Source organism: Ambystoma mexicanum, chromosome 3p (genome assembly GCF_040938575.1).
Source record: "Ambystoma mexicanum isolate Mex_15411 chromosome 3p, UKY_AmexF1_1, whole genome shotgun sequence".
Lineage (NCBI taxonomy): Eukaryota > Metazoa > Chordata > Amphibia > Caudata > Ambystomatidae > Ambystoma > Ambystoma mexicanum.
Window position 1 is genome coordinate 111,065,235 of NC_090925.1, and position 24,759 is coordinate 111,089,993.

Consider the following 24,759-nt stretch of genomic DNA (forward strand, 5'->3'; position numbering starts at 1 on the left):
ACAGTCTCTTCCTCAACCTACCTAACGCCTCCCTTCGCCCTCTTCAATTAATCCAGAATAGGACTGCAAGACTTATTCTTGGCCTCAAGCCAAGGGACCGCATCTCTCCAGCTCTAAAATCTCTCCACTGGCTCCCGGTTGCTGCGAGTGTCATGGGCACCAGACTAGGGGACATTATTAAGTCGTCCTCATATCCAGTTCATGGTAGGCAGAAGGGAAGACAGGCAGGTGCATTGTGGGTGGAACCATGGAGAGCAAAAACAGGATTAATATCCATGTCAGCCAATGAAAACCCCTGCGGTCATAGGATAACATGAGACTTCCTGTTCCACTAGCATGGACCCCTTTTTGGCCAATCCAGAACTAATGCAACGCTCTAGTCTTTGGGCGAGGCTCCGTATAAAAGCCACACCCAAAGAACAAGACTTGCTTCGTGTATTCCTCTGTTGCATCGAGCATGCGCTTACCTGATCCCAATCCCTGGAGTATTCTACGGTTTACCTGCAGTTCCGGCGACCGGCTGGGCCTCCATCTTCACTACTACGAGCTCCGCATCTGAAAGAGAAAGGAACAGAAGCATTAGTACAGTGCCAGTCTCTACTCACCTTTTCCACGGATTTCCGACGGCGTCGGCAGCTTCATTCTTCACTCACGGTCCTTCTGATCATCACTGCACGTCTGAGTTACGGGTCTTCTGATCTTCACCGCCCGTTGGACCTTCTTTTGGCAATCTGCAAGGGAAAGAAAACACATGAGAAAGACAGGTTAGTCTTTATAGAGACTCGGTGAGCAAGATGCACAAAGGCAATACAAACCTGCACATCTTCCTTTCGAACCCAGTGAAGCAACTGGGAAATCCGAGGACATTGGACATTATATGCACTAAGGGTCAGTGAAGTAACTGGCCCTGGAACTTTATTTGGGACTTTTGAACGCTTTCCAGTCACTCGTAAGGGGAACGGCTGTGCCATTCTTCTCAGCAGCATCACCAGAACAAGCAAGGAGGACAGCTTCTAGCCAGCACGGCAATCATCCGGCCCACACCATTGCGCCCCTGCAGAGCCAGGACAGAGAGCCCAACTTCCTAAAACAAGAGATAGAACCCCAGTGAAGGGAGAAAGAGCTGGTTTCCGGGTGAGGGGAGAGCAGAGCGGAGGTCGATGGAATATATTGCTCCTGTGGAGATTCAGGTGAGCGTGAAAGCGAGGATCAAGTTCAAAACCCTCTACATCATCCACAAGATTTTCTGGGGCCTGAGACCCCGCTACAACCAACTCTCTCTCCCTAAATACCTCCCTGCTAGATCTTTGCAGATCAGAAGCTTCTCCAAGCAGAGAGTGGGGGGTGGGTAGATCTCTCCACTCTGTAGGTGCCTCCCTCTGGAATGGCCTCCTTGCCTCTCTCAGACTTCAGCCAGATCTCTGTACGTTCCTGAAGCTTCTGAATCCCCACCTTTTCTCTTTCTCCTTCCGTCTCCCCCTCCCCTGCCAATCCCCCCCACTCCTGACTAACCTGGCACTTGATCTTCTCTGACCCCCCCACCCCTCCAACCTGCACTTGCCCTTCTGGGCTCCCTCCTCCTGTACTTGCTTGCCTGGCCCTTAGCCCTTCCAGCCCCTTCCTCGCACTTAGCATGTGGACCTTTCTGCCCCTGCACTCTCTCCTCCCTGGGCTCTGTCCACCTGGCCTCCCCAGGCCCTGGCTTAACCCTCCAGCATTTCCTCTCGCTCCCCTCTCCCCTGCACTTCTATAACTGCACTTGCACGATCCAAATGTCACATGGCCTAGTAGGAACATTTCTATTTTGTCATCCCTCCCCACCAGTTTCTGCTGATCTCCCTCTTCCACTGGTGTCTGGTTTTAACCCTGCTAACCACACCCCAAAATATCTAAATTAGGATGGACCGGTTCATTGGCTAATGATCCTAATTGGACGTTGATTGTTCTTCCCCTTACACAAGGCCCAGCCCCTTCCCCCTGATTGGTTCCCGGGTCTGCAGGCCTCATTTCTGGGAGTTATTGCACTGAAATTGCATTTCTGACCAGCACAGAAATGAATTCAATATCTCCTAAATGACACTTTTATTCAATTTACTGATAACGGTCACAATCCATATATTTCTAAATTGGTCTGGTCTGATAATTCTGGTTGCAATGACCTGTAGCTGGCATCGGCATGTGGTTGCATGTGGGAATGGCAGATGTTTGCAATTTCGCTAGATATTTTACAGATTGGTATCTGATTTAATAAGATACCATATTCCTGACTCTCAAATTCTTAACTTTTTCTGGGAAGCTACAATCACATTTTAGCTTATAACTCTGTTCCCAAGGTCAAATTATGAGGATATTTGTATCAGGTGGGGCTTTACATGAGCTTTTCAGGAATATTTGAACCATGTCTGTGGCTGTCACGGTTCCCTGGTTTATGGACGAAATATGATTCTAGATATAATCTTAGGTGGTATATAATGAGATGAATACTTTCAACTTCAATTAATAACACCACCTGTTCTTCCCAAACCGCTGATGTAGGCTTGGGCATATGCTCTCTGTTGCCATAGTTTGCAATAAAACCTTTAAACATTATTTCTCCCAGAGCTGATTGACCATTTGTTTCCTTATATCCTGGAGCAGGGAGGTACAGCCCCCCCCCACCCTTGCATCAGATGGCAGTCTCCTGTTGCATGTCATTGATCAGCAGACCAGAACCAGAGTTTTAATTCTGAGTATTTTAGAAAGGTCACACTTAGCTGAATTTTTGTTTAGTCAGTGATGGTCATTCCAACCCCAATAAACCTCCTCCCAGGCACAAGCTCTGCCCCACTCGTGGCTCTTTTGAGCTTCAAAGGAGGGATGAATGGAGAGCTGAAGGAAAGTTGACCTCTGATCTGATGGGGGAAAATAACTGGGCAGAGCACAGCTCTTAGTTCAGTTCCTATGAACAGCAAAATAGATGATGCTTTTACATTCTGCTTTTTTCTACATAGACCTGTACCAATACTTTACAATACAACATGTATGGTTTGCTCCTGCCTCATGCTAGCAGTGTCCAACTTCAGATTATAAGACATACATTTACTAGGCCCCTGTTTAGCATCCTGGACTCCCTTGGTATCTCATATACCAACTATGTGGATAATACGCAGGTACTCATCCCACTCACGGGCGACTACCTAGCAGACACTAACACCCTCACCTCTATCTACTCCACCATCCAATCCTGGATGGCAGAGAATTGGCTCTGCCTCAATAGCGAAAAGACCGAACTCCTCCTCATTGGGTCACCCTTCACTCTCGGTAACCTCAGGGAGCAGTACGCCTCCTTCACTATTGATAACATTCCAATCAAGGTCTCGAAGCATGTTAAGACACTCGGAGTCTACCTTGACTCCGACCTGTCAATGGATAGACAGGTCAATGCTATTGCTGCATCCTCAGCCTGCTATTCCAAAGTCCTTAACGCAGCCAGGCCCTTCTTGGCACGTCAAAGTTGCCTCACGATTGCCAGGGCAATCATCGGGTCAAGACTAGACTACTGTAATGCCCTTCTCGTGGGGACATCCAACAAAAACCTGGCCAAACTCCAGCTAGCCCAAAACAATGCACTAAGGGCAGCCACCGGCACCGCAAGAAGAAACCACATCACCAAAATCAGAAGGCAAGCACACTGGCTCCCTGTCAAAGAGAGAATTGTCTTTAAAACTCTGGCTCTCACCCACAACTGCCTTCACAAACTTGCCCCCCCACCTGACTAACAGAATTTCCAGGCATACCGCCACGAGACCTCTCAGATCCCATTATGCCTACTTAATTGTTACGCCTACTACACGTAAAGTGCACGCTGGGGGCTCCAGCTTCCCCACCCAAGCAGCCACACATTGGAACGCTCTGCCACCTCACATAAGGCTCATGGAGTCCCACCTAGCCTTTCGTAAAGATATTAAAACCAGACTTTTTGTCTAACATGAATCTGTATCATCCACTACATATATGCCCGACAATCTGTAACTAAGAGCCCTCCTCGCACCTGTCTGTAATCTTAAACCTGCGCATTCTCTGTAACAGCGCCTCAATGCCTTATGGGCTGCAAGTGCGCTTAACAAATGCAAATAAATAAATAAATACGTTTCAATTACTCTGGCAATCGAGTTTTGTTTTTCATGTGTTCATAGTTCCATCCACGCTGTGGAATGCATAGATTTCCCCATGGCAGCTCTCTGTTTTAGCAAGCTGCACTTTAGGCATCAGTTGCACGTAGTTGGAAATGGGCCTCAGGCTTTTCGGCCTAGTTACTCAAACATAGGGCACACTTAATATGCTTCATTTTCTGAAGACCACATTTGGTTGTTTGGCAGTTGAAAGTCCAATGCTGGCTTTTTGTCTGAAGTGAAAATGTGTGAGTTTGTGGCAAAGTGTATGTTCCCTATATAATTCCACACTGTTTCACCAGTCAGCATCATATTTGCACGGTCACGTGTTGGAACCCTTCAGACATTACTGGTTCCATGCCATCTTGACATCCCACCCCTTTCCCTAGATTTCAGCTAAAAAAGTGAACATGTGTTAGTTGTGACAAAGCGTATGCTTCCCTATACAATTCCACACTGTTTCACCAATTTGCACCAAATCTTGCACAATCACCTGTTAGGACCCTCCGGGCATTATTGGCTACATGACATTTGAACACCCCACCCCTTTCGCCGGATTTCAGCAAAAGTCTCTGGGTTTTTTACTTTGTGTATGTTCCCTATACAATTCCACACTGTTTCACCAATCTGCACCATATTTTGCACAGTCACCTGTTAGGACCCTCCAACCATTACTGGCTACATGACACTCCACCCCTTTCCCCCGATTTCAGCAAAAGGGAACATTTGTTTGTGGGTTTGTGGCTTGGCAAAACGTTGTTGCTTATACAATTCCACACCGTTTCATCAATGTGCACCACATTTTGCAGAGTTACCTGTACCTTTGAGGGAATGAAAGCCCAGGCAATCTTGGGTATATCAGCAGTTAGTTACATTTCTACTAGCAGTAATGATGCTAGACTGCATACATTAAGTCGTTGCCAAAACACCTGCGCATTTCCCCTTTGGAACTTGATGTTCCAAAGTCATTTATTTGCAGCCAGATGGTAGTATGGCCTTCCACTATACTATTAGCCTATTCGTTTGTGTCCGCCATTATTTTATGCCCACTCACTGGGTGTGCTCATTTGCACGTAACACTATTCTAAAAATGTTCGTGTTCTCTTCACAAGTGAGTGTGCTCCCTGCAAACTACACTTATCAGCCTTCTGGATCTGTGGACCTTTATTTTAAAATGAAGCTCCCATGGCAACATGTTAATAAATACTTCGAGTGGCAATGACAGCCACTGCAGGTAAGAGATCACGATCCTGTTACTGTAGGAGAGCTGCTCTGCATCAAACTATGCAGTAACACATTTGTCTCATCAAAATGTTGGAATTTGGTGGCATTCCTGCACACGCGCAGACCACCTTTTTGCAATACCAATACATTTCCACACTTGTTCCCATTCCGTGTGTTACTAATTTCGCAGTAACTTAACACTCTGATACATATCTGTGCATACAGAAAAGCAGTGGCTGTGCAGGTGTGGCATCTGTCTTTTCGAAAAGCAAAAACTAAACATAATTAAATCTACGAACCAGAAATGCATTAGTAAACATTCTGTCTGCCCCAGAAGTGAATAGGTTTTTGTCCAAATTGTTATTCATTTTGGACGACCACTGTTGAGTTTGCAAGGTGAACTGATCATCTTTAAGTGCCAAGGGTTCCCCCAGTGCCAAGGCCTTTTTTGGTGATTTTGCTATGTCGCTATACAATCCCTTGTAACATTTTTGCTGTAGGGGGGTGAGAGAACATAACCAAAAAGGGTGTACCGTCCCCAAGCACAGCGGCATCTCCTGGGAGCCCCGGCAGGGTCCCCTTCCCTCCCCCGGGGGAAAATTCTGTAACGCAGCCCAGCCAGCGCTCCAGGATGGTTGGGGTGATGTCCCTGACTCACATGTGGGTTGAGCATCCCAAGTGCAGCGGCAGTCCCAGGGAGACCCGGATGGGTCCCCGACCTTTCCCGGAGGGAGAAGCTGTAACGCAGGCCAACCACAATACCAGGATGTTTGGGGATCATGTACCTTGCATTGGGAACCCGTCTCCCATGTGGGTGGGTTGACCATTCCCAAATGCAGTGGCAGTCCTAGGGTGCCCCGGCAGGGTCCCCCTCCCTTCCTGGAGGTAAATTCTGTAATGCATCCCAGCCAGACCTCCAGGGTGGTAATGGGTGATTTCCCTGGCCTTGGGCGCCCGTCTCCCATGTGGGTCGACCATCCCCAAGCCCTGCCTGGAGCTCTGGCTGAGCTGCGTTACAGCCTTTCCCTCTGGGGAAGAATGGGGACCCTGCCGGAACTGCCACTGAACTTGGGGATGATCGACCCACATGGGAGACAGCCACCCAAGGCCAGGGACATAACCCCCGACAAATCCTAGAGCTCTGGCTCGGCTGTGTTACAGAATTTCCCTCAGGGAAGGAATGGGACCCCTTCCAGGGCTCCCTGGGACAGCCGCTGTACTTGGGGATGGTCGCTCCATAGGGGAGAACACCCACCAAGGCCAGGGACATTTCCCCCGACTATCCTGGAGCTCTGACTGGCCTATGTTACAACTTCTCCCTCCGGGAAAGGTCAGGGACCCTGCCAGGGCTCCCGGGAACCGCTGCTGGGCTTGGGGATGGTCAACCCACATGGGAGACAGCCACCCAAGACCAGGGACATTTCCCTCGACTTTCCTGGAACTCTGGCTGGCCTGTGTTACAGCTTCTCCCTCTGGGAAAGGTCGGGGACCCTGGCGGGGCTCCCTGGGACCTCTGCTGGGCTTGGGGATGGTCAAACCACATGGGCAACAGCCACCCAAGGCCAGGGACATCACCCCGACAAATTCTGGAGCTCTGGCTCGGCTGCATTACAGAATTTTCCTCGGGGAAGGGATGGGGACCCTGCTGGGGCTCCCTGGGACAGCAGCTGCACTTGGGGATGGTCGCCCCATATGGGAGCAGCCCACCAAGGCCAGGGACATTACTCTCGACTATCCTGGAGCTCTGGCTGGCCTGCGTTACAGCTTCTCCCTCCGGTAAAGGTTGGGGACCCTGCCGGGGCTCCCGGGAACAGCTGCTGGGCTTGGGGATGGTCAGACCATATGGGAGACAGTGCCCAAGGCCAGGGACATCACAACCGACCATCCTGGAGAGCTGGCTGGGCTGTGTTACAGAATTTATCTTGGGGGAGGGAAAGGGACCCTGTCAGGGCTCCCAAGAGCTGCGCTGTGCTTGGGGGCGGTACACCCACATGGTAAACGGATGTCCAAGGCCGGGGACATCACTTCAAACCGTCCTGGAGTTCTGGCTGGCCTGCATTACAGCTTTTCCCTTCAGGGAGGTATTGGCACACTGCCAGGACTCCCTGGTGGGGAAAAGCTGTAACACAGGCCAGCAAGAACTCAGGGACAGTTGGAGGTGATGTCGCCGGGTGTGGGCATTCGTTTTCCATGTGGGTCTACCATCCCCAAGCCCAGCAGCAGTCCCAGGGAGCCCCAGCAGCGTCTGCGTCCGCTATAGGGAGAAGCTATAACCCATGCCAGCCACAACTCCAGGGTGGTGGGGGGCATGACCCGGGCCTCGGGCGGCTGTCTCCCATGTGGTGTCACAACCTCAAACCGAGGCTATGGGTCTTGGGCACCATGGCCTCCACCTCAGTACTGTTCCAATGTCAGAAAGACCCACACTAGCCTGCTACGGGTGCCTTGGTCGCAATCCTGGCGCCGTTGGCACCAGGTGCACTTGGCAAGTATGGTTCCCAATGGACAATGGGTGAACATGGCTGCCCCCGCAAGGATTATCGGGGAACTGCAGCATGCAGGCTAGCTTCAGGGCGGGGTCCGCCCCTAAGGCACCTGGGATATCTGCTGGGTATTTAAACCACGGCCGACCCGAGACACGCGCTTTGCGTTATTCTGCCTTTGCAGCGTGACGTTCACCGAGCCCTGCTCTGTATCCTGGCCTGCTCGGGCGAACAACCTGGAAGAACATCGCTATTCTTACCTGCTCAGGTCCAGCTCTTCCATCCAATAGAAGCCTTCGAGGACTTTTCCATCGCTCCTCCGCCACTTATTCAGGACTAAAGAGGCAAGCATTAGAAACTACTTACCATCTCACCTGGAAGGCCTCCGCCACTCCGAACATTACTTTGGGCATTCTGTCCTTCTCCCCATCGTCGCTTCCAGGGATTCTCCACAACCTGAGAAGAAACAAAGCACAGGTCAGCTCACATACAAAGACGCTCTTAGCGCCGCAACTAGCGCATCATTACCTTCTTGAACTCAGTAGTCGTACTCGGCTTTCTCCATCAGCCTCTGCAAGACAAAAGAAGAAGGGTATTCGAACAATTATCAACATAGACTTTATTCTAAAAATTCTAAAGACTTACCTGAAAAGGGGGAGACGCAGCCAGTCTGGACTCGAGGTTAACGCCAGTGAAGTAACTGTCTCGCTCGGCAGAACGGAGAGTGCAGCATTACGAAAACCAAGGTGAGCGGAGACCCAAGGGGGAAAAAACGCAAGGGAAGACTGGGAGGTGGGCCTCAGGAGACAAGGAGAGTCGCTAAATCATCCCTCCTATTTCCTAGAACTGATTTCAAGCCAAACAAAGTCCGGGGGAGTTGCAGAGAGCCCAGCAGTGTCCCAGACCAGTCCAGAGGCGTCCCTGTGGATACAAGTGAGCGTTACATGTGGGTCCACCATCCCCAACTCCAGCAGCAGTTCCGGTGAGCCCCGGCAGGATCCCCATTCCTCCCAGGTGATGACATATGTAACGCAGCACAGCCAGAGGTGCAGCCTGGACTTGCGGACGATCATCCCACATGGGAGACAGCCGCTGCCAGGGAAACACCAATGTTATGCTGGCATGGGGGCCTATTTGTGGGCTAACCCTGCAATTGTGTCTGAGTCCACCAAAATACCTCACCAGATGGCCTACTCCCGCCCACACCACCAGCAATCCAGCCCCAGTCCCACCCACCCCCCCCCACTGACAATGGGCCCTAACCATAGAATAATAGAAAACAGTACTCACTTAATGTTGCAGCTGCTCGCATATAAAAAGCTGTAAATGAAACAAAAAACATTTGTTATCTCTGGTCTGCCCAGCAAAAACAAATCATAACTACTACCCTCTGATCACGGCCCCCCTTTCAAGCCATCCCTGGTGGTCTACTGACCCTCACCCCCAGTAAAAACACATGTGCCCCTTCCTAGGGGCAGATTGCCAGAGTGCACTAGCAATCTGCCCCCAGGGAGGACTACATGAGAGCCCCCTCCGCTTCCATTTTGGTTGGGGGTGAGAGGGCCAACCCCCTTTCCATTACAAACATCTGTGGTGGTTTAGTGTCCCTCCCACACCCCGAACTAACTCATGTATATTTTTACAATTTTATTTCTGTTTTGCCCCTTCCGTTGGGGCAGATGGATGCATTTGTGTGTCCATCTGTCCCAAGGGTGGGCAAAACGTACTGCCCCATGCTTTGAGGGGCCATTCTAAAGTTTTCTGGTGGCCATGTACTCCTTCCTACAATCTGCCCCCAGGGAGGGCTACATGAGATGCCCCCATCCATTTGGGGTGGTGGGGAGAGGGCCACCCCCCTTTCCACAAAAAAAATCCATGGTGGTTTAGTGCCCCCCACCCAAAACAAATTTTCTTTTTTGTTTTTTTTTTTGTCTCTTTTATTGGGGCAGATAGGCACAGGGTGGGCAAAACGTAGTGCCCCATGCATTGGGGGGGGGGGGGGGGGGTCATTCCAATGTTTTTGGTGGCCCTCTCCCCCCACCCCAAATGGATGGGGGGGCATCTCATGTACTCTTCCTAGGGGCAGAAATCTGCCCCCAGGGAGGGCTACATGAGGTGCCCCATCCACCTAGGGTGGGGGCGGAGAGGCCCACCCCCTTTTCATTATATATGATCACTGGTGGTTTAGTGTCCCCACCCCCCAAATCATCTTTGTTTTCAATTTTTTTGTTTTGTTTTGCCCCTTCCCTAGGGGGGCGGGCAAAACATACTGCCCCATACTTGGGGGGAAGGGGCTCTGCCAATTTTTATGGTGGCCTCTCCCCCACCCCAAATGGATGGGGGGCATCGCATGTACCCCTTCCCCAGGGAGGGCTACATGAGGTGCCCCCCATCCACTAAGGGTGGGGGGAGAGGGCCACCACCTTTTCATTATGAAATAAATCCTGGTGTCTAGTGGCCGCCCACCCCCAACCAAATTCTTATTTATTTATTTATTAAACATATTTGACCTCTTCCCTAGGGGCACCACAGGGGGCCCAATATGTGTGGCCCCATAGTAAGCAGTCCCCTCGCCCCCCCTCCCCCACTTGACAAACAGATCCCTGGTGGTATAGTGGCATTGCTGGGTGCAGATAGAGCGCTATGTGACCATTCCACGACCCAGCAAAGCTTCAATGAAGGTGTTGTTGGAAAGGGGAAACTCTTCCCCTTTCCAAGGACACCTCCCTCGATCTGAACGGCACAATAGTGCTGCAGATCGAGGGAGAGAAAGGTGGACACTCACCTTTTATTTTCACTGCGGCAGCCGAAAATGGCTGCTGCAGTGAAAATTACTTTGTTTCACGACAGCATGCATACGCGTGCTGACGTGAAACTGAAAGAAATCTAAACCCCGGGCCGTGAGGAGGAACCTCCTCCTCACATAGCCTAGGGGTTGGATTTCCACACAAAATGAAGTGCCAAAAAGGACAAGCTATCTCGTCCTTGGCAACAGAAATGCAATGCCAAGGACAAGATAGCTCATCCTTGGCACTTAAGATGTTAATCTTGTTAATTAACCACATGCCTTCGATTTTAGATTGACATGTTAAGCAAAGAATGATAGTAAAGCAATTCCTGTATAAAACGTTTCTTTAAAATGTCGTACCATACATTCGCATTACCTTTGAGAGGATGCTAGCTCAAAACCCAAGAGATAAAAACAATCCAAAAGGAAAAATAATCACTGCACCTTTTTTCAAAGAAAAACAAGGTTTATTACATGCAAAAGGGCCTCAGATTGTCCCGTAGATCCGACCTGACATGGAGCTGGTCTTATCTCAAAGGGTTACAGCTTATATAGCGGAGATTCCACAAGTTAACAGCACTATGCATAATAATGAGTACAGCATAATCCCACCTCCCTCCTTGGCTACCACCTATAGAACATGCTAATCCCTTGCCCAGTTAGCCACATCTACGTTAACCCAATTCCCCTAGATATGTTGTCCCCTATATCGTCACTGTCGAACCCAAGTATCTGAATGGTGGCTTCTTATCAACAGGTTTGTAAATTTGAGTCCATCACATGATGTGCACCCTCCTGTTCCAGACACGATCAAAGCAACTCTGCTTTGATATGACAATAGGCTTCTTCATTAACCCAGTCACCATGGCGCACACAAACTGCACCCCCGACCTTGAACACAATTTATTGGCACCATCTCTGCTCCACGTGGGCCAAATCCCAAGACATTCCAGACACGGCTCTCCCCTTGTATCCCCCCAACCCGAGGGGCCCTGGAATGAAGTGACAACAGCGCTCTGAAGTCTGAATTTCGAGGATTTGTTTGCTTAAATTGTGTGTCTAGGTGTAATTCATATGGGGAGTCCGCACCAGGGTTAGGACTGTAGTGTTCGAAATCTTCACCTGGCTCATTGGCATCACAGAACGTCAAGCCCCATTCTCATGAATTTGTCTTTCAAAGGGTGCATCCCTTCCTGTTCTTTTACCAACTAACATTTCAATCCCAACACGTGCGTGCCCCGTAGCTGGAAACAATTGGTGCTTTTCTGCGCACCATGCGTGCCTCTGACCTCTGCTGCTCTCCTGGGGAATGGGAAAAGGAGATTTGTTTTTGGAGTTAAACTACCAGAGCTGCAGTTCCACACCAATGCCTGCGTTCTCTTCTGTTCATCATGTGCTAGGCCTTAACATAAAAAAATGGTGACTACTGCCGAGTTAACACACCAACCTCGCTTCTACCATACAGCCTTGCTGACTTCATATTCTGCTTATTGCAATCATTCCCACACTTCACGCTATCCTACGTCACTATAGTTACATCAACTAAAAACTGGGCCTATAATGCTGTCTAATCTATGACCTCTACAACCATAACCCATCCATTCATGTGTTGCTCTTTCTGTGTTGCTATATGTGCGTAATCTGATATGTTTCAAATCTAATTAAAACAACATTTGCGCTCTACATAGTGCAAACCTCACTCTGCTCCTCCGATGTTGCATCCAAATATGTTTTCCTCAACCGGAAGCTTTTTGCCTGGCTGGGATTCTATATGCATCCCAAAACCCTGCTGAAACTTCCAGTTAAAATCAAAACAAGCGCTCTATCTGCCAAACTGATCTAACTGAAACTTTTGTGTTAATGAATAATTGCTTGCCTTTTGCCGGCACAACACACGCATGACCCTGCAGCTGGTGCCGCGGGTCAACGTCTGGGGGCTCAGGTTTCATCAATCAATCAAACAAACTTGCCACTCCTTGCAAGGATAGTTTTAAGAGATGCTACAAAACTCTAGCCACTGAGATATCTGCTCTCCTGCACTGGATGTTCTTAAAATTCATGTAACCTTGAAATAAATAAATTAATCTGTAGCCAAAGCCTTTGTAAATTTGGCCAATGTATGATGTGAGAAACCTGAAGGTATTCTCCCTCATATTCCCTGTGTATCCTCTGCGCAGGTGGCCTGGGAAAGGCGATAGATCTTGGATCCCGACTCAGGGGGTGGACAAGCGAGGAAGGATCACCTGGGTGGAGGGCCTTTGGGGAATGGGGAAATAGTACCGGATGGCAAGATATGGTATCCTACCTTTCCTAATGTAGAATCACTGTCCCTTTACTGAGCCTTTATGGGCTATGTTCACTCATGCCCTGTTTCTCCTTGTAAATGCCCACCAAGTACTGAGAAGAGGAAGAGGCAACTACGAGCAGTGCACACTTCCTATGACCAACACCACTCAAGTACTGAGACGAAGAAAAGAGGTGTAAGTGTAGTCAGTACTAAGCATGTCCCACTAACAGGATTATACAGGTTCAGGCAATTAAGTTTAAACCCCTGCACCTGCAGCCTGCAGCCTGTTAATACTAGTCAAGCGCATAAAAAGTGGAGACAAAAACCATGCAAGGGCTTAGAGAAGCAGTAGAAGGACAACCTCCGTTTTGGGAGAATACTAGGAAGCTGAGACACTGGCAACAACCCTGGGAAACCTGCAAGTGGGACTTTTTTCAGGAGCGGGAGCCTTCAAATTGGGAGGCAGGCAGCAAGCACTGCCGTATAACAGTGGAATGAGAAAAGCCGTCCATGCCCAAGCCCGGGTGCAGCTGGAGCTGCAGAAGCCGCCGGGATCTAGGGGTTGCAGATCGCGGGCAGAGCAGAGAAGCTGGCGTATGTGGGGAGATGTGCCTGCCGAACAGGCGGACTGTTCCTCAGCTTCAGAGAAGGCAAGTGGGAACAGTGCAAGCCGCCATAAGGAGCTGCGAAGAACCGTTAAGTGTCAAAGGAAACTGGGGGAACCGGAGCGTTCCAAAGGGACTGCAAATAAGCAACTGTCGATAAGCACAAGTGAGTGCGAATTCTATTGAATGCTGAAATAAATGAAAATGGCTTTTTGAATGAAAGCACATCATATTGAATACCGAACTAAATGAGAACTCCTATTCGGGGCTTTTTAAATGAAAGCATATCATATTGAATACCGAACCAAACGATTAAGAACAAATGATATTGAGTATCAAGCAAAGACATTGTGAATGTCAAATTGTTTATGAACAAGTGAACAAATGCTTAAGTATTCAAATTATATCAAGCAGAAAATTGAACACATACTTAAGTATTCGAACTACAAATGGGAAGCAGCAGCTTTTTGAATGAAGTTACAACCAGTGGCAAATTGAACAAATACTTGTATTTGCATTGCAAATCTGAGGAAGATTTGTGATTTTATGACAAAGCAAAGACTGGTACAGAAAAGGGTTATACTGGCAAAAAGGAAAGATAAGGCAGAAGAGCTCATGAATGGCTAAAACAAATCCAAGGAGAGACTAATGGTTGCGTGACCTGTAATGGGTAGACTGTGCAGTCTCAAACTGTGCCTAGAATCGGGAGCACTGTCTCATAAAGATTAGTCATCCTGAAGCAATCCAAGCAGAAGCATAGGGTTCCTGGTTGCGTGACCTGTAATGGGTGGACCATGCGGTCTGATAACTGTGCCTAGACCAGGGAGCTCTCTCTCAAAGATCAGTCATCCTGAAGCAATCCAAGCAGAAGCATAGGGTTCCTGGCTGCGTGATCTGTAATGGGTGGACTGTGCGATCTGATAACTGCGCCTACACCAATGATGACCAGCGTAAGACATTGTAAGTAAGCCACTGAAAACTGTGAACTACTTGATAAGGCAAGCCAGAAAGCAGATGATCAAGTGCACCTGTTGTTTTCCTACATTAAACATTGAGCAATGTACCTCAACCGAATCTTGGAGAAGGGAACCCTGAGATTCGATAAAACTAAGAAGCTTTATCTTGGGGAAGGGGAACCTCAAGATCGTCTTTGTTTTTTTACGTGAACTGTATCATATTGAACTTAGGGAAAGGAACCTCAGGCCTGGTTTGACATTGACAAAACTAACAGCTATTGGAACTATATTGAGCCTGAAGTAGAAGGCCCAAGAAGGACCAAAGCTGAGAGCAGCTGAGACTTTACTTTTGAACACTGTTTTGGTTATGAAAAATCACACACTTTGTTTATTTCTAGATGTGAGGGCAAGCATAGGTTTTTGGACACAGACAGAACTTTGATTTGGAATTATAGACTTTTATTAGTTTTCTTTAGGCAGGAGAAATCCCTACCTTCGTTCTAGGGCAGGTTAGGCCTTATGCCATCCTGACATTTTAGTATAGCTCTTTGAAACTTGAATTCTGTTGTCTGCGTCATCTCTTGATGCCATGCCTGTCTCACAATGGAGGAATATGTCAATGGAGTGCTGCAGGTGCACTACGAACCAACCAGAAACTGCAGCATACCGGAACTCCTACGTACTGTTCCCTGTTTGTATGTAAACATTTCTGCACTTGTCCATTTAGAACCCCTGCTGGAAGTTTTTTTTGCAACTGAGCATTTACTTCACTGATCTATCTCTGTTCAATCCGCCATCCTGTGGGGGTGGGGGGAGAATGCAACCGCTAACAACGGATTAACTGTATAGAGGCCGAGCAACCTTACCACTTGATCAGCCTATAGGCCGTGAGGCAAGCCGGAAGGCAAAAGCCGGCCCCACGCCTAAGGCCCCAGCACAAGGCCACCCCTGCCTGTGATTGTTTGTGCCAACGGGCCTAGGGGCACATTACCCTTCCCTTTGTCACCCGCCTATTTCTGTGATCAACCCCACCTTGACTCTCTTCTCATCGATTCACCTGCTAGACTACGATCCTCAGCGCCTCCATTGACCACCATTGACCACCCTGCTGCTGAATTCACCTGAAACACTGGCGCTTCTCTGCACAAGTGAGTCTTGCATATGGTACAATTGTCCTTACGCTGATTTGCAACTGCATGATCCAATGTGTCCACCCACGTAACGTGAGGCAGGACTACCCTTACATCCACCTGGACTCCCAAAACGATCCGCACTTAAGCTATAGCAATGTAACCTAGCCTCCAGGTAATGTAGACACCCTTCCATAAGCAAGACACGTGCAGTAACTAATATACCTGCTTGCAACTAAGATAAATGTTGTAACGAGATGCTTTTTAACTAAGACGCGTGCTGTAACTAAGATGTCTGTTTGCAACCAAGACACGTGCTGTAACTAATATACCTGCTTGCAACTAAGATAAATGCTTGTAACTAAGATAAATGCTGTAGCGAGATGCCTTGTAACTTAGACGCTTGATGTAACTAAGACATTGGATTGTAACTATGATACCTGTATGCAACTAAGACACCCTCTGTAACTAAGACACTTACTGTAACAGTGCCTCCATGCCTCTGGGCAGTTAATGCACTTTATAAACCTATATAAAAAAAAAATTAACATGAGGAGAATGCACTGGATATCATTGGCGGCTGGGAAAATTACCAATGGAGAGCAGAGCACTTAACATGGATCCTCTTATAGGGAACGACCCTTTACAAAACTGTTTCCTTTACATGAATGCAAATTAAAGGGACTGCCAAGCGTTACACGTTTAAGACAAGGCACAAGACAGGGAGTAGCACCTGTTAAAAAGGTGCCAACGCTCATTGTCCATGAAAATGTGGAGCAACTCCCAGGCCAGCTCGGGCAGGGGCAGTTCGTAAATGCATACGCTACCCTCAACTCCCCATTACCTCTTTGTCTTCCGCCAGTGATACTTCCACTTTAATGCTCCTACAAAAACCTTTCCCTGCTGCCATGCCCAAAAAGAAATCTTCCTCCCGGCCACCAAACAACAAAGAGGAGTATCTCTCGGCGGCCGGGAAATATAAAGGCCCATTTGGGCAGAAGGGGTTTCCTCAAGCCGCCGGTCATGTTAGGCTCTGCCCCCTGTTTCCGGTCTCTTCTACGAGGAGTGGAGGAAACCTGAGGACCAGAGGGGCAGCCCACTATGCCCGCTGCACTTCTATCACACACTTTGGGGGCTGGTGCAGCTGCTGAAAGTGCGCCAAATGTCAGAAGATATGATTGTTTTCTAGAGCAGGCAGAAGTGCAACAGTGAAACAAGTGGACAGTGAAGACAGCAAAGAATCGGAAATAGAGCAAGAAAATGGACCAGTAAGAATCCTAAGCATAAAACATGTGAGAGAAAAACAGAAGAGAGAAAAACCATATTGCAAAGTACTGACAAGACACCAAACAAATAAGAATAATGACTGACTCAGGGTCAGATCTCACAATGATATCAGATGGACAGTACCGAAGAACGCAAGGAGGAGCGGCAGGAGACCTCAAGTCACCAAAATTCAACCAGGTGCATATGGAGGTAAAGGAATACTCCTTAAAGGGTGTTTCAAAGCTGACGTACAATTCAAAGATTGAAGAATAAGAGGGCAGGTGTATGTCACTGATGTTGTAGACACATTGTGAGGATAGCAACATCAAGAAGACCTAGAGACCTAGAGATTAAGCTGGATCCGAATGCGAGAGAGCAAGTCATGTTGGTGAACAAGAGAAGAGACATTGGAGGTATTCAAAAGCTATGTAGAAGTGCTAAAAGTGTACACCATGAGATAAAACTATGGGAAGGAGCAACACCTGTTAAACAGAAAGTATGGTCCGCCCCAGGGACCGCGAAAGATGAACCTCAAATATTATTAGACGACCTACTCAAATAAAATATCATTTTAAAAAGTGGAAGCAACAAAATGTCTAAACCCGGTGGTGATCATGAGACGGAATTGATCGGATAAATTAAAGATGCTAATTGATCTCAGGGCACTCAATCAAGAAGTAGCGAGTGATCATTTTCCACTAACAAAAATAACGGAAATTATGCAATGCCTCCAAGGAAAACAGATTCTCAAAACTGGATAACCCGAATATGTATCATCAAGCGAAATTGCACCCGAAATCCATAAAACAGACGTTCTTGACACCCTTCGGCACACATCCATACACGAGAATGCCGTTTGGATTGTGTTCAGCAACCTTCGTGTTTCAGAGGATAATGACGGAGACTCTACAAGGGATAAGTAAAGTCAAGTACTTCCAAGATGACATCCTACACTATGGAACCAGAGAAGAGGGACTTGACGAGGCCCATGGAAAAGTACCTCTCGAAGCTATAGGGAGACAGCAACCATCTAACCGTAGCAACATATCTTCCCACTATAAGAAAGACATTCTCCTAGCCAAACAAGACTCTTACAACAAAAGAATTGCGCAAGCCAACTCAAGCATAAAATAACTTTTCTTAATACTCAAAGAACTCGAACCTCCGATTCCCATGCCAGACAACTGCGTGAAGGACAAAGACTGGTGCACTAGCATTCAAAAAGACCTTTCTAACAAAGTAGCATCCCTCCAGGATAAGATTGGCAATAAAAAAGAAAACCTTCACAACTTAACCCTACAACCCAGCACGCCCACGCCCACACTCAAACCCATACATCACTTCAGCTTCTCCAAAGTATCTATCATAGAGGTTGAAAAAGTCATCCTCACCCTCAAACCATCTAACTGCCAAGGAGACCCATGCCCTGCCCAACTTATTAAAGACACTGCCAGGGATCTATCACCCTTCATCTCGAAGCTATTCAACACATCCTTTTCCACCGGTACCATCCCCAGCAACCTCAAGGAGTTCTGGGTACTCCCGCTCCTCAAAAATAGTCCCTAGACCCCTTTATAGGCACCAATTATAGACCCATCACCACAGTCCCCTTCCTGCTCAAAATTTTAGACAGGATAGCATACCTCCAAATACAACAGTATCTAGAACAAAACCATCTCTTAGGAGTCCGTCAGTCTGGCTTCAGGTCCCAACACAGGACCGAAACAGCGCTGATAGACCTTAAGGCCCAAATCAACGCACTCAGGGACAATGGAAGTACCACCCTGTTGCTTTTATTCGACCTTTCGGCGGTGTTTGATTTGGTAGACCATAAAGTCCTCTGTAATCACCTGGATTCGGCTGCGCACTTCTCACAAGAAGAAATAGGATGGACACAATCCTTCCTGAATAACAGGACCATGCGTGCCTTTTCACCTTCAGCATCTGCCGACCCCATCCCCATTACCTGCGGGGTGCTTCAAGGCTCATGTGTCTCCCCTACCATGTACAATATATTCACTAAGCCCCTTTTTGATGATCTTGATGGTCTTGGTACCACCTACACTAACTATGCAGATGATACCCAGATCCTCATACCGTTGACGGGAGATTATGATAAGGATTTGGCCTTGGTGAACAGAGCGTACCTCATCATCCAGGTATGGATGGCCACCCATGGTCTATGCCGGAATGATGACAAAACGGAGCTCATAATCCTCGGCAGCACCTTCAACCTTAATAAACTCGGCCATAAACACACTAGCTTTAACATCGATGGCAACACCATTAAAGTTGCCAAAGAAGTTAAAACATTAGGGTTCTACTTAGACTCCACCTTATCGTTCACCAAACAGGTCAATTACATGGCCTCCGCCACTGCTTACACCTGTAATCTAATTAGAGCAGCTAAGCCCTTCCTCTCCACGCACAGTTGCATCACCTTTGCCAGAGCCCTAATTCTATCGAAACTGGACAATTGCAATGCCTTATACCTGGGAGCCAATAAGTATACCACCAATAAAATCCAGATTCTCCAAAACAATGCCCTTAGGGCAGCATTGGGTATAGCAAAAAAAGATCATATTTCAGAGTCAAGGAGAATGAATAACTGGCTCACCACCAAGGACAAAATCTTTCTAAAAACAGCCTCACTTACACATAAGTGCCTAAACAATGCCGCCCCACGCTTTCTGATAGAAAGATTTAAGAGACAATCATCTAACTGTCCTACAAGAATGGGCAACTCCAATACCCTGACGGTACCCAGGTTTAAACTCTCTAAAACTGGGGGATGTAGCTTCCCAGTTAAAGCCACTCAACTGTGGAATTCCCTAACCCTGGCACTAAGGGCAGACCAATTATACCCACACTTCAGACACAGCATCATTAACTGGATCAAAGAAAATGATCGCTAAACATTTAGTGCCCCGCCAGCTCCAATTACTTCCTTCTCTGTATATAATGTTGTTTCCTCGCCACTTACTGCCTGATAGCTCATTCAGACCTCCCTTGTACATTCTCCCAAGGTCTGCCGCCATATTCTGCTATGTGTGCCAGCCTCTGTCTGTATATAATATCTAAATGTACTCTTTTCTTTGACCTTCCTGACTTTTCTGGAATTGTTCTCTCTACCCTCGTTGTATTTAATTGTACAGCACTGTAACCTAAGCTGAAAATATTCTTGTTTCTTTTTGCACCCCGATACCCTTGGGTCCGGTGCGCATTATAAATAATAAAACAAACAAACATCTGCAAAAAGAGAAATGTGAGATAAGTAAAGATGAACTAGACTTCTTGGGGTACACCATATCAGAGGCAGACATGGAACCAATAGCGGCTGTGATACAAGCAACCGAGAATGGCCTAGATGTTCGAAACAAGGAACAATTAAAGTGAATCATGGGAGTGGTTGAATATTATGCAACACTTGTGAAGGACTTCTCAAACAAAACATAATGCCTAAGAAAACGAGAACTGTTCAAAAAGGACAACCCAGGGCACAGAGAAATTCAAACAAAGAAATTTCACACGGCCAAGTCTCAAGTGGTTTGAAACCATAATAGCGCTTGATGCCACTGTATGTAGAGTAGGAGCTGCTCTCGTGCAGACCTCAGGAAAAGAAACACGCACCGGGGCGTTTGCACCCAAAGCATTGACGGAGATGGAACAACAGTACTCTGTCATAGGGAAGATGGTAGCCTGTAGTTCAATGGTGAACTAATTCAGAACATATATCTGGAGAAGACAATTCAACCATTAATAAACATTTTAGGACCTAGAAACACAGTGGTAAAAACACGGCGGCGAGCCAGGTAAGCACAAGAAGTGCCGGAGTACACGTACAAGAACACTTACGAGGATGGCAGAATAGGCAAGCTGATTGTCTATCCAGGCTACTAACGAACGAGACGGTAATGAAACATACTTAAGGGAGGAGTGTATAGTAGCACAGTTAACAGACAACTCAGCACCGGGAGAATGGGCCAAATTGCAGGAAGAATGGCAAGAAGGAGTGGAAGAAAATGCCACACTTAAAAAAAGAAAAGGAATGCTGAAAAAAAGGATGGCCAGGAAAGAGAACGCGGTCACCTGGTCTACAAGACTATTGGAAGGTTCAATCAGAAATACATGCACAGATAGGAATCCTATTAAGGGGAAGATGTGCTAATACCCCTTTCAGGTCTCGGAGAAAGATTAATATGGCTAGGTTATGAAGGCCATGCAAGAATAACAGATGAAAAGAAGCATAACAGACTGTTACTAGTGGCATGGAAATTTTGAGATTGCTAATGAACTGCACCTCCTTCAAGGACGGGGATAAGAGACTAATAACAAGACTAGTACCACTAGAAAACATAGAATGGAACAAAGAAACATGGACTCAAGTTGTAGTGGATTTCATAGACCCCATGGACGACTTACAAATTATGCTACGGTGATCGTGTACTACATGTCAAAATGGACAGTAAAACACTTTATGCCGGAAATCACCCCATAGTTAACAATAAACTTATTTGAGGAGGTGTTTAGAAGAGAACACTAACCCAAGAGGATAAACACAGGCAACAGGGTACAACGCACATCTGAAGAAATGAAAAAGTATTTAGGAAGCCAAGACACCAAGCATCAGAAGTCCACCCTGTACCACCCACAAGGAAATGGCCAAGTTGAACGCATGAATAGATGCTTAAAGGGCATCATACAAAGGAAACATGAAACTGTGAAGTGGAATTGCACAAAGTCATAGATGCGCACCAGAATACCCTTAACAGTGTGACAGGAGTGTCACCATTCTGTATGATGTGAAGACGAAAAGCATACACTAAGTTATCTCCTTCATGGATACCCAGAGAAATGGAAGCATTAGAAAATCAAGGAAGAAAAGCAAAAGACAAAGTGAAGTAACTGCTACAGAGACGGAAGGAAATACACGATACCCGATGTACAGTGAAAAACCCACTATACATGAAGGAAATTGGGAACAAATCTGAATGCTCTACAATGACAAATGAATAATGTCCAGATACAGTGAACCCATGTGGGTATGGGGAGCAAGAGAACACTACATCCAGACAACAGATGGCAGAAAATGGAATGTAGAAAGAGTATCCATAAAAGAGAAGAGAGGTGAAAAGGAGAAGTTACCCGAGAAGAACACGATGGGCCAAGACAAGAACAGACAGACCGAGCAAATGAAGCCCAAGAAGAACATGAGCTGAACCACCAAGAGACAGAGGACTAGACAAGAATCCAGTAACGAAGGAGCCGAAAAGACCAACCAATGAACAATGAGAGAAAGACGCAACAGGAGCCAGAGACTTCCTAAAAGGTACAGAGACTTTGTGATGGCCCAATATGGGTACGACGTTCATTCATCGACAGTGTTTTTTTCGGTAGGTTTTCGACGAATTTATTTTTCTTCAAAAACCTCATAAGAAAATATAGGGGTTGTGGGTAAGGGTATATAAGTGGCCAGGCGGCTAGTAATAATGTCATATTAATAGGGGATGAAAAAGTTGTACGAACCCCCCCAAAAATAAAAAATTTTTTCAAAATAAATGTTTCGCCAAGAAAAACCATTAAAAAGAACACTGTCGATAAATGGACATATAACCCTAATATGAACCTTGTACAAAAAGGGATAATGTGTCAAAGTGCCCAGGACACGTGTGCCAGGCTGCGACGTGACACACGCATGGCGAAGTAACCGGAAGTGTGGGGAAGAGCAGAGCTGACACACAGGGAGCAGAGACGTGTGCTAGAAGAAGCACACAGAGAGCTAGACGGAGCTCTGTGTGGCTGCTCTTTATTAGGAATTAGAGTCTAAAACTAAATAACACTGATATCACACTCTTTCTGCCTGGGCGTAGTCTTTTTATTTGAAGGAGCACGATTCCCACACATAGGCTCATGTTTTTTACTCTGTACTTGCTTTCTTCATTTTCAAATTGTGCCCAGTGCCACAAATACACTATAGACACCGTTACTTTCTTCTGTAGGATTAAGAGGGGACTCGGGCCCACGAAGAAGCACTTAATATGGTGCAGGGACGCGTGATGGTACAGGCTGTCCACTTAATGCATCTGGGCACAGGGGAAGCACAGCCAGGGACTACAGGCAGTGGCAGCATTACCAACCTAGTGCCCAAGACCGGGGAACTCGGAGGCATGCCACGGAACTACAACACCACTGGGGTAACAGTTTGGGGCTTTGGGCACACACTACAGACACATGGCAAGGTAACTTGCTTTTGGGACTGGAGCACTCTTGTCAGGCATCTTTATTTCCTGGCTCAGGATCACCGAAGAGGCCTGTGGGGGGGTCTTGCAGCCAGTGGAGCACTCGAAGTACGCAACAGTCTTCCCTGTACAGTCTTCGCCTCAGCAGCATGCAGGGGTTTTTAGTGGGGAACAAGGCACATCTGCGTCTTTTTACTTTATTTAAATGTGAAGGACTGGTTTGATATATCCAGTGTTTTATAATTGTCTTGTGGGTAACTTTTATATTTCTCTATTAATTAATTGACTGTGATTTTATTGTTCTAACTGCTATTTGGTGCTGTTTAAAAATGTGGAAAACTCTCTTTGTGACATGTGTATATTGTGAATATTACGTTGTAATGATCCTATATGGTCTTAATTGTATATGCAATGTGCTAAAAGGTTTGTTCTTCTATAATCAAATGCACTGAATAGAAAAGAAACATGTTTCATACAAGTTCAGCTTGCTAACCTGGCTGTCTTTTTTCAGAGGGAGGAGGAGTACATCCCATACGCCAGCATCCACGAGGTAAGTGGAAGCGTTGGTGATTGGCGGGAGCCAGGTCAATGCAAGATAAACACGTCCTTCGGGTACACCGGGCCGGGTCTGGAAAACCGGGACCAGCAATTTCTAGCTACCTCTTCTCGCTTGCCTACTGCCTGCTCCATTTGCTCACTTGCAGATGTTAGCTACAGAGAGTTCTATACGTTTGCCAGGTTCCACATATGAGGCTAGGGCGTCTGCACCCCTCCTCCAGTCTGTAAGTGGGCCAGTGCTAGCTTGGGCAGACTGCCAAAACTGCTCACAACTCGGGACTCTGCGGGAGGCTCCCCCGCTACAGATATTTTCTCAAAATGATCTTTCACACAAACTCTCACCACCAAGTGAATAAAACATGAAGTGCATTTTGCTGTGCTTCAAAATCTTATGAAAAGAACACATTTCAGCAAGGTCACCCCGGTGAATCGGGTCACCCTGGTGAACAGGTAGCAGCCGGAAGCGCAACACGGGGGCGGGTTCTGAAGTCAAAGCACTATGCAGACATCACTTATCTGTCTGCGGCTGATCAGGGAATCCCAGGGTCTCAGCAGCTTTGCTTTGCTCAAAGCCTGTAGCCACAGAGCAGGGTCCTCCTATTTGTGATTGTGACACCATTGACACCGTTAAGTCATATCTGACTTGGATACACACACCTTTAAACATTGGTTGGAAACTAACATAATCCATACACCATTAATTAAGCAAATTTGAACAGTTTACTTTCTTATGTTACTCATGCATGTTCTTCAACAGGCCTCTCAACATCCGAGTGTCAAACATGCCAACAGCCTCATTGTCACTGCTTGTATTTAGGAAGCAGCGAATTAAGAAAAAAGCATTATAATTTCACTTGTAGCTTTTTGTTTCTTTTCATATTTCTTTCTTTCTTCCTTTCTTTCTTTTTTGTTACCTTTTTATTTTTTCTCTTTTATCTTTCTCGTTCTTTTCTCACATGTTTGCTCATTATTTTGATCTGTTCATTTGTTCCCTTTATCTTTATTTTTCCCTTTGCCTTTAACCTCTGCTTTTGTTTTCTCGTGCTTGCTACATTTTCCACACTCCTCGCCA

General features: G+C 46.9%; 1 protein-coding gene across 1 annotated transcript in view; it reads left to right on the forward strand.

Moving 5' to 3' along the window:
• LOC138580135 (rap1 GTPase-activating protein 1-like) overlaps positions 1–24,759 on the forward strand; it is a 713,312-nt gene that overhangs the window by 407,820 nt on the left and 280,733 nt on the right. Inside the window, exon 6 of the mRNA XM_069650446.1 lies at positions 23,641–23,679. Coding sequence (XP_069506547.1) covers positions 23,641–23,679 — 39 coding nt within the window. The remainder of the gene's footprint in view (positions 1–23,640; positions 23,680–24,759) is intronic.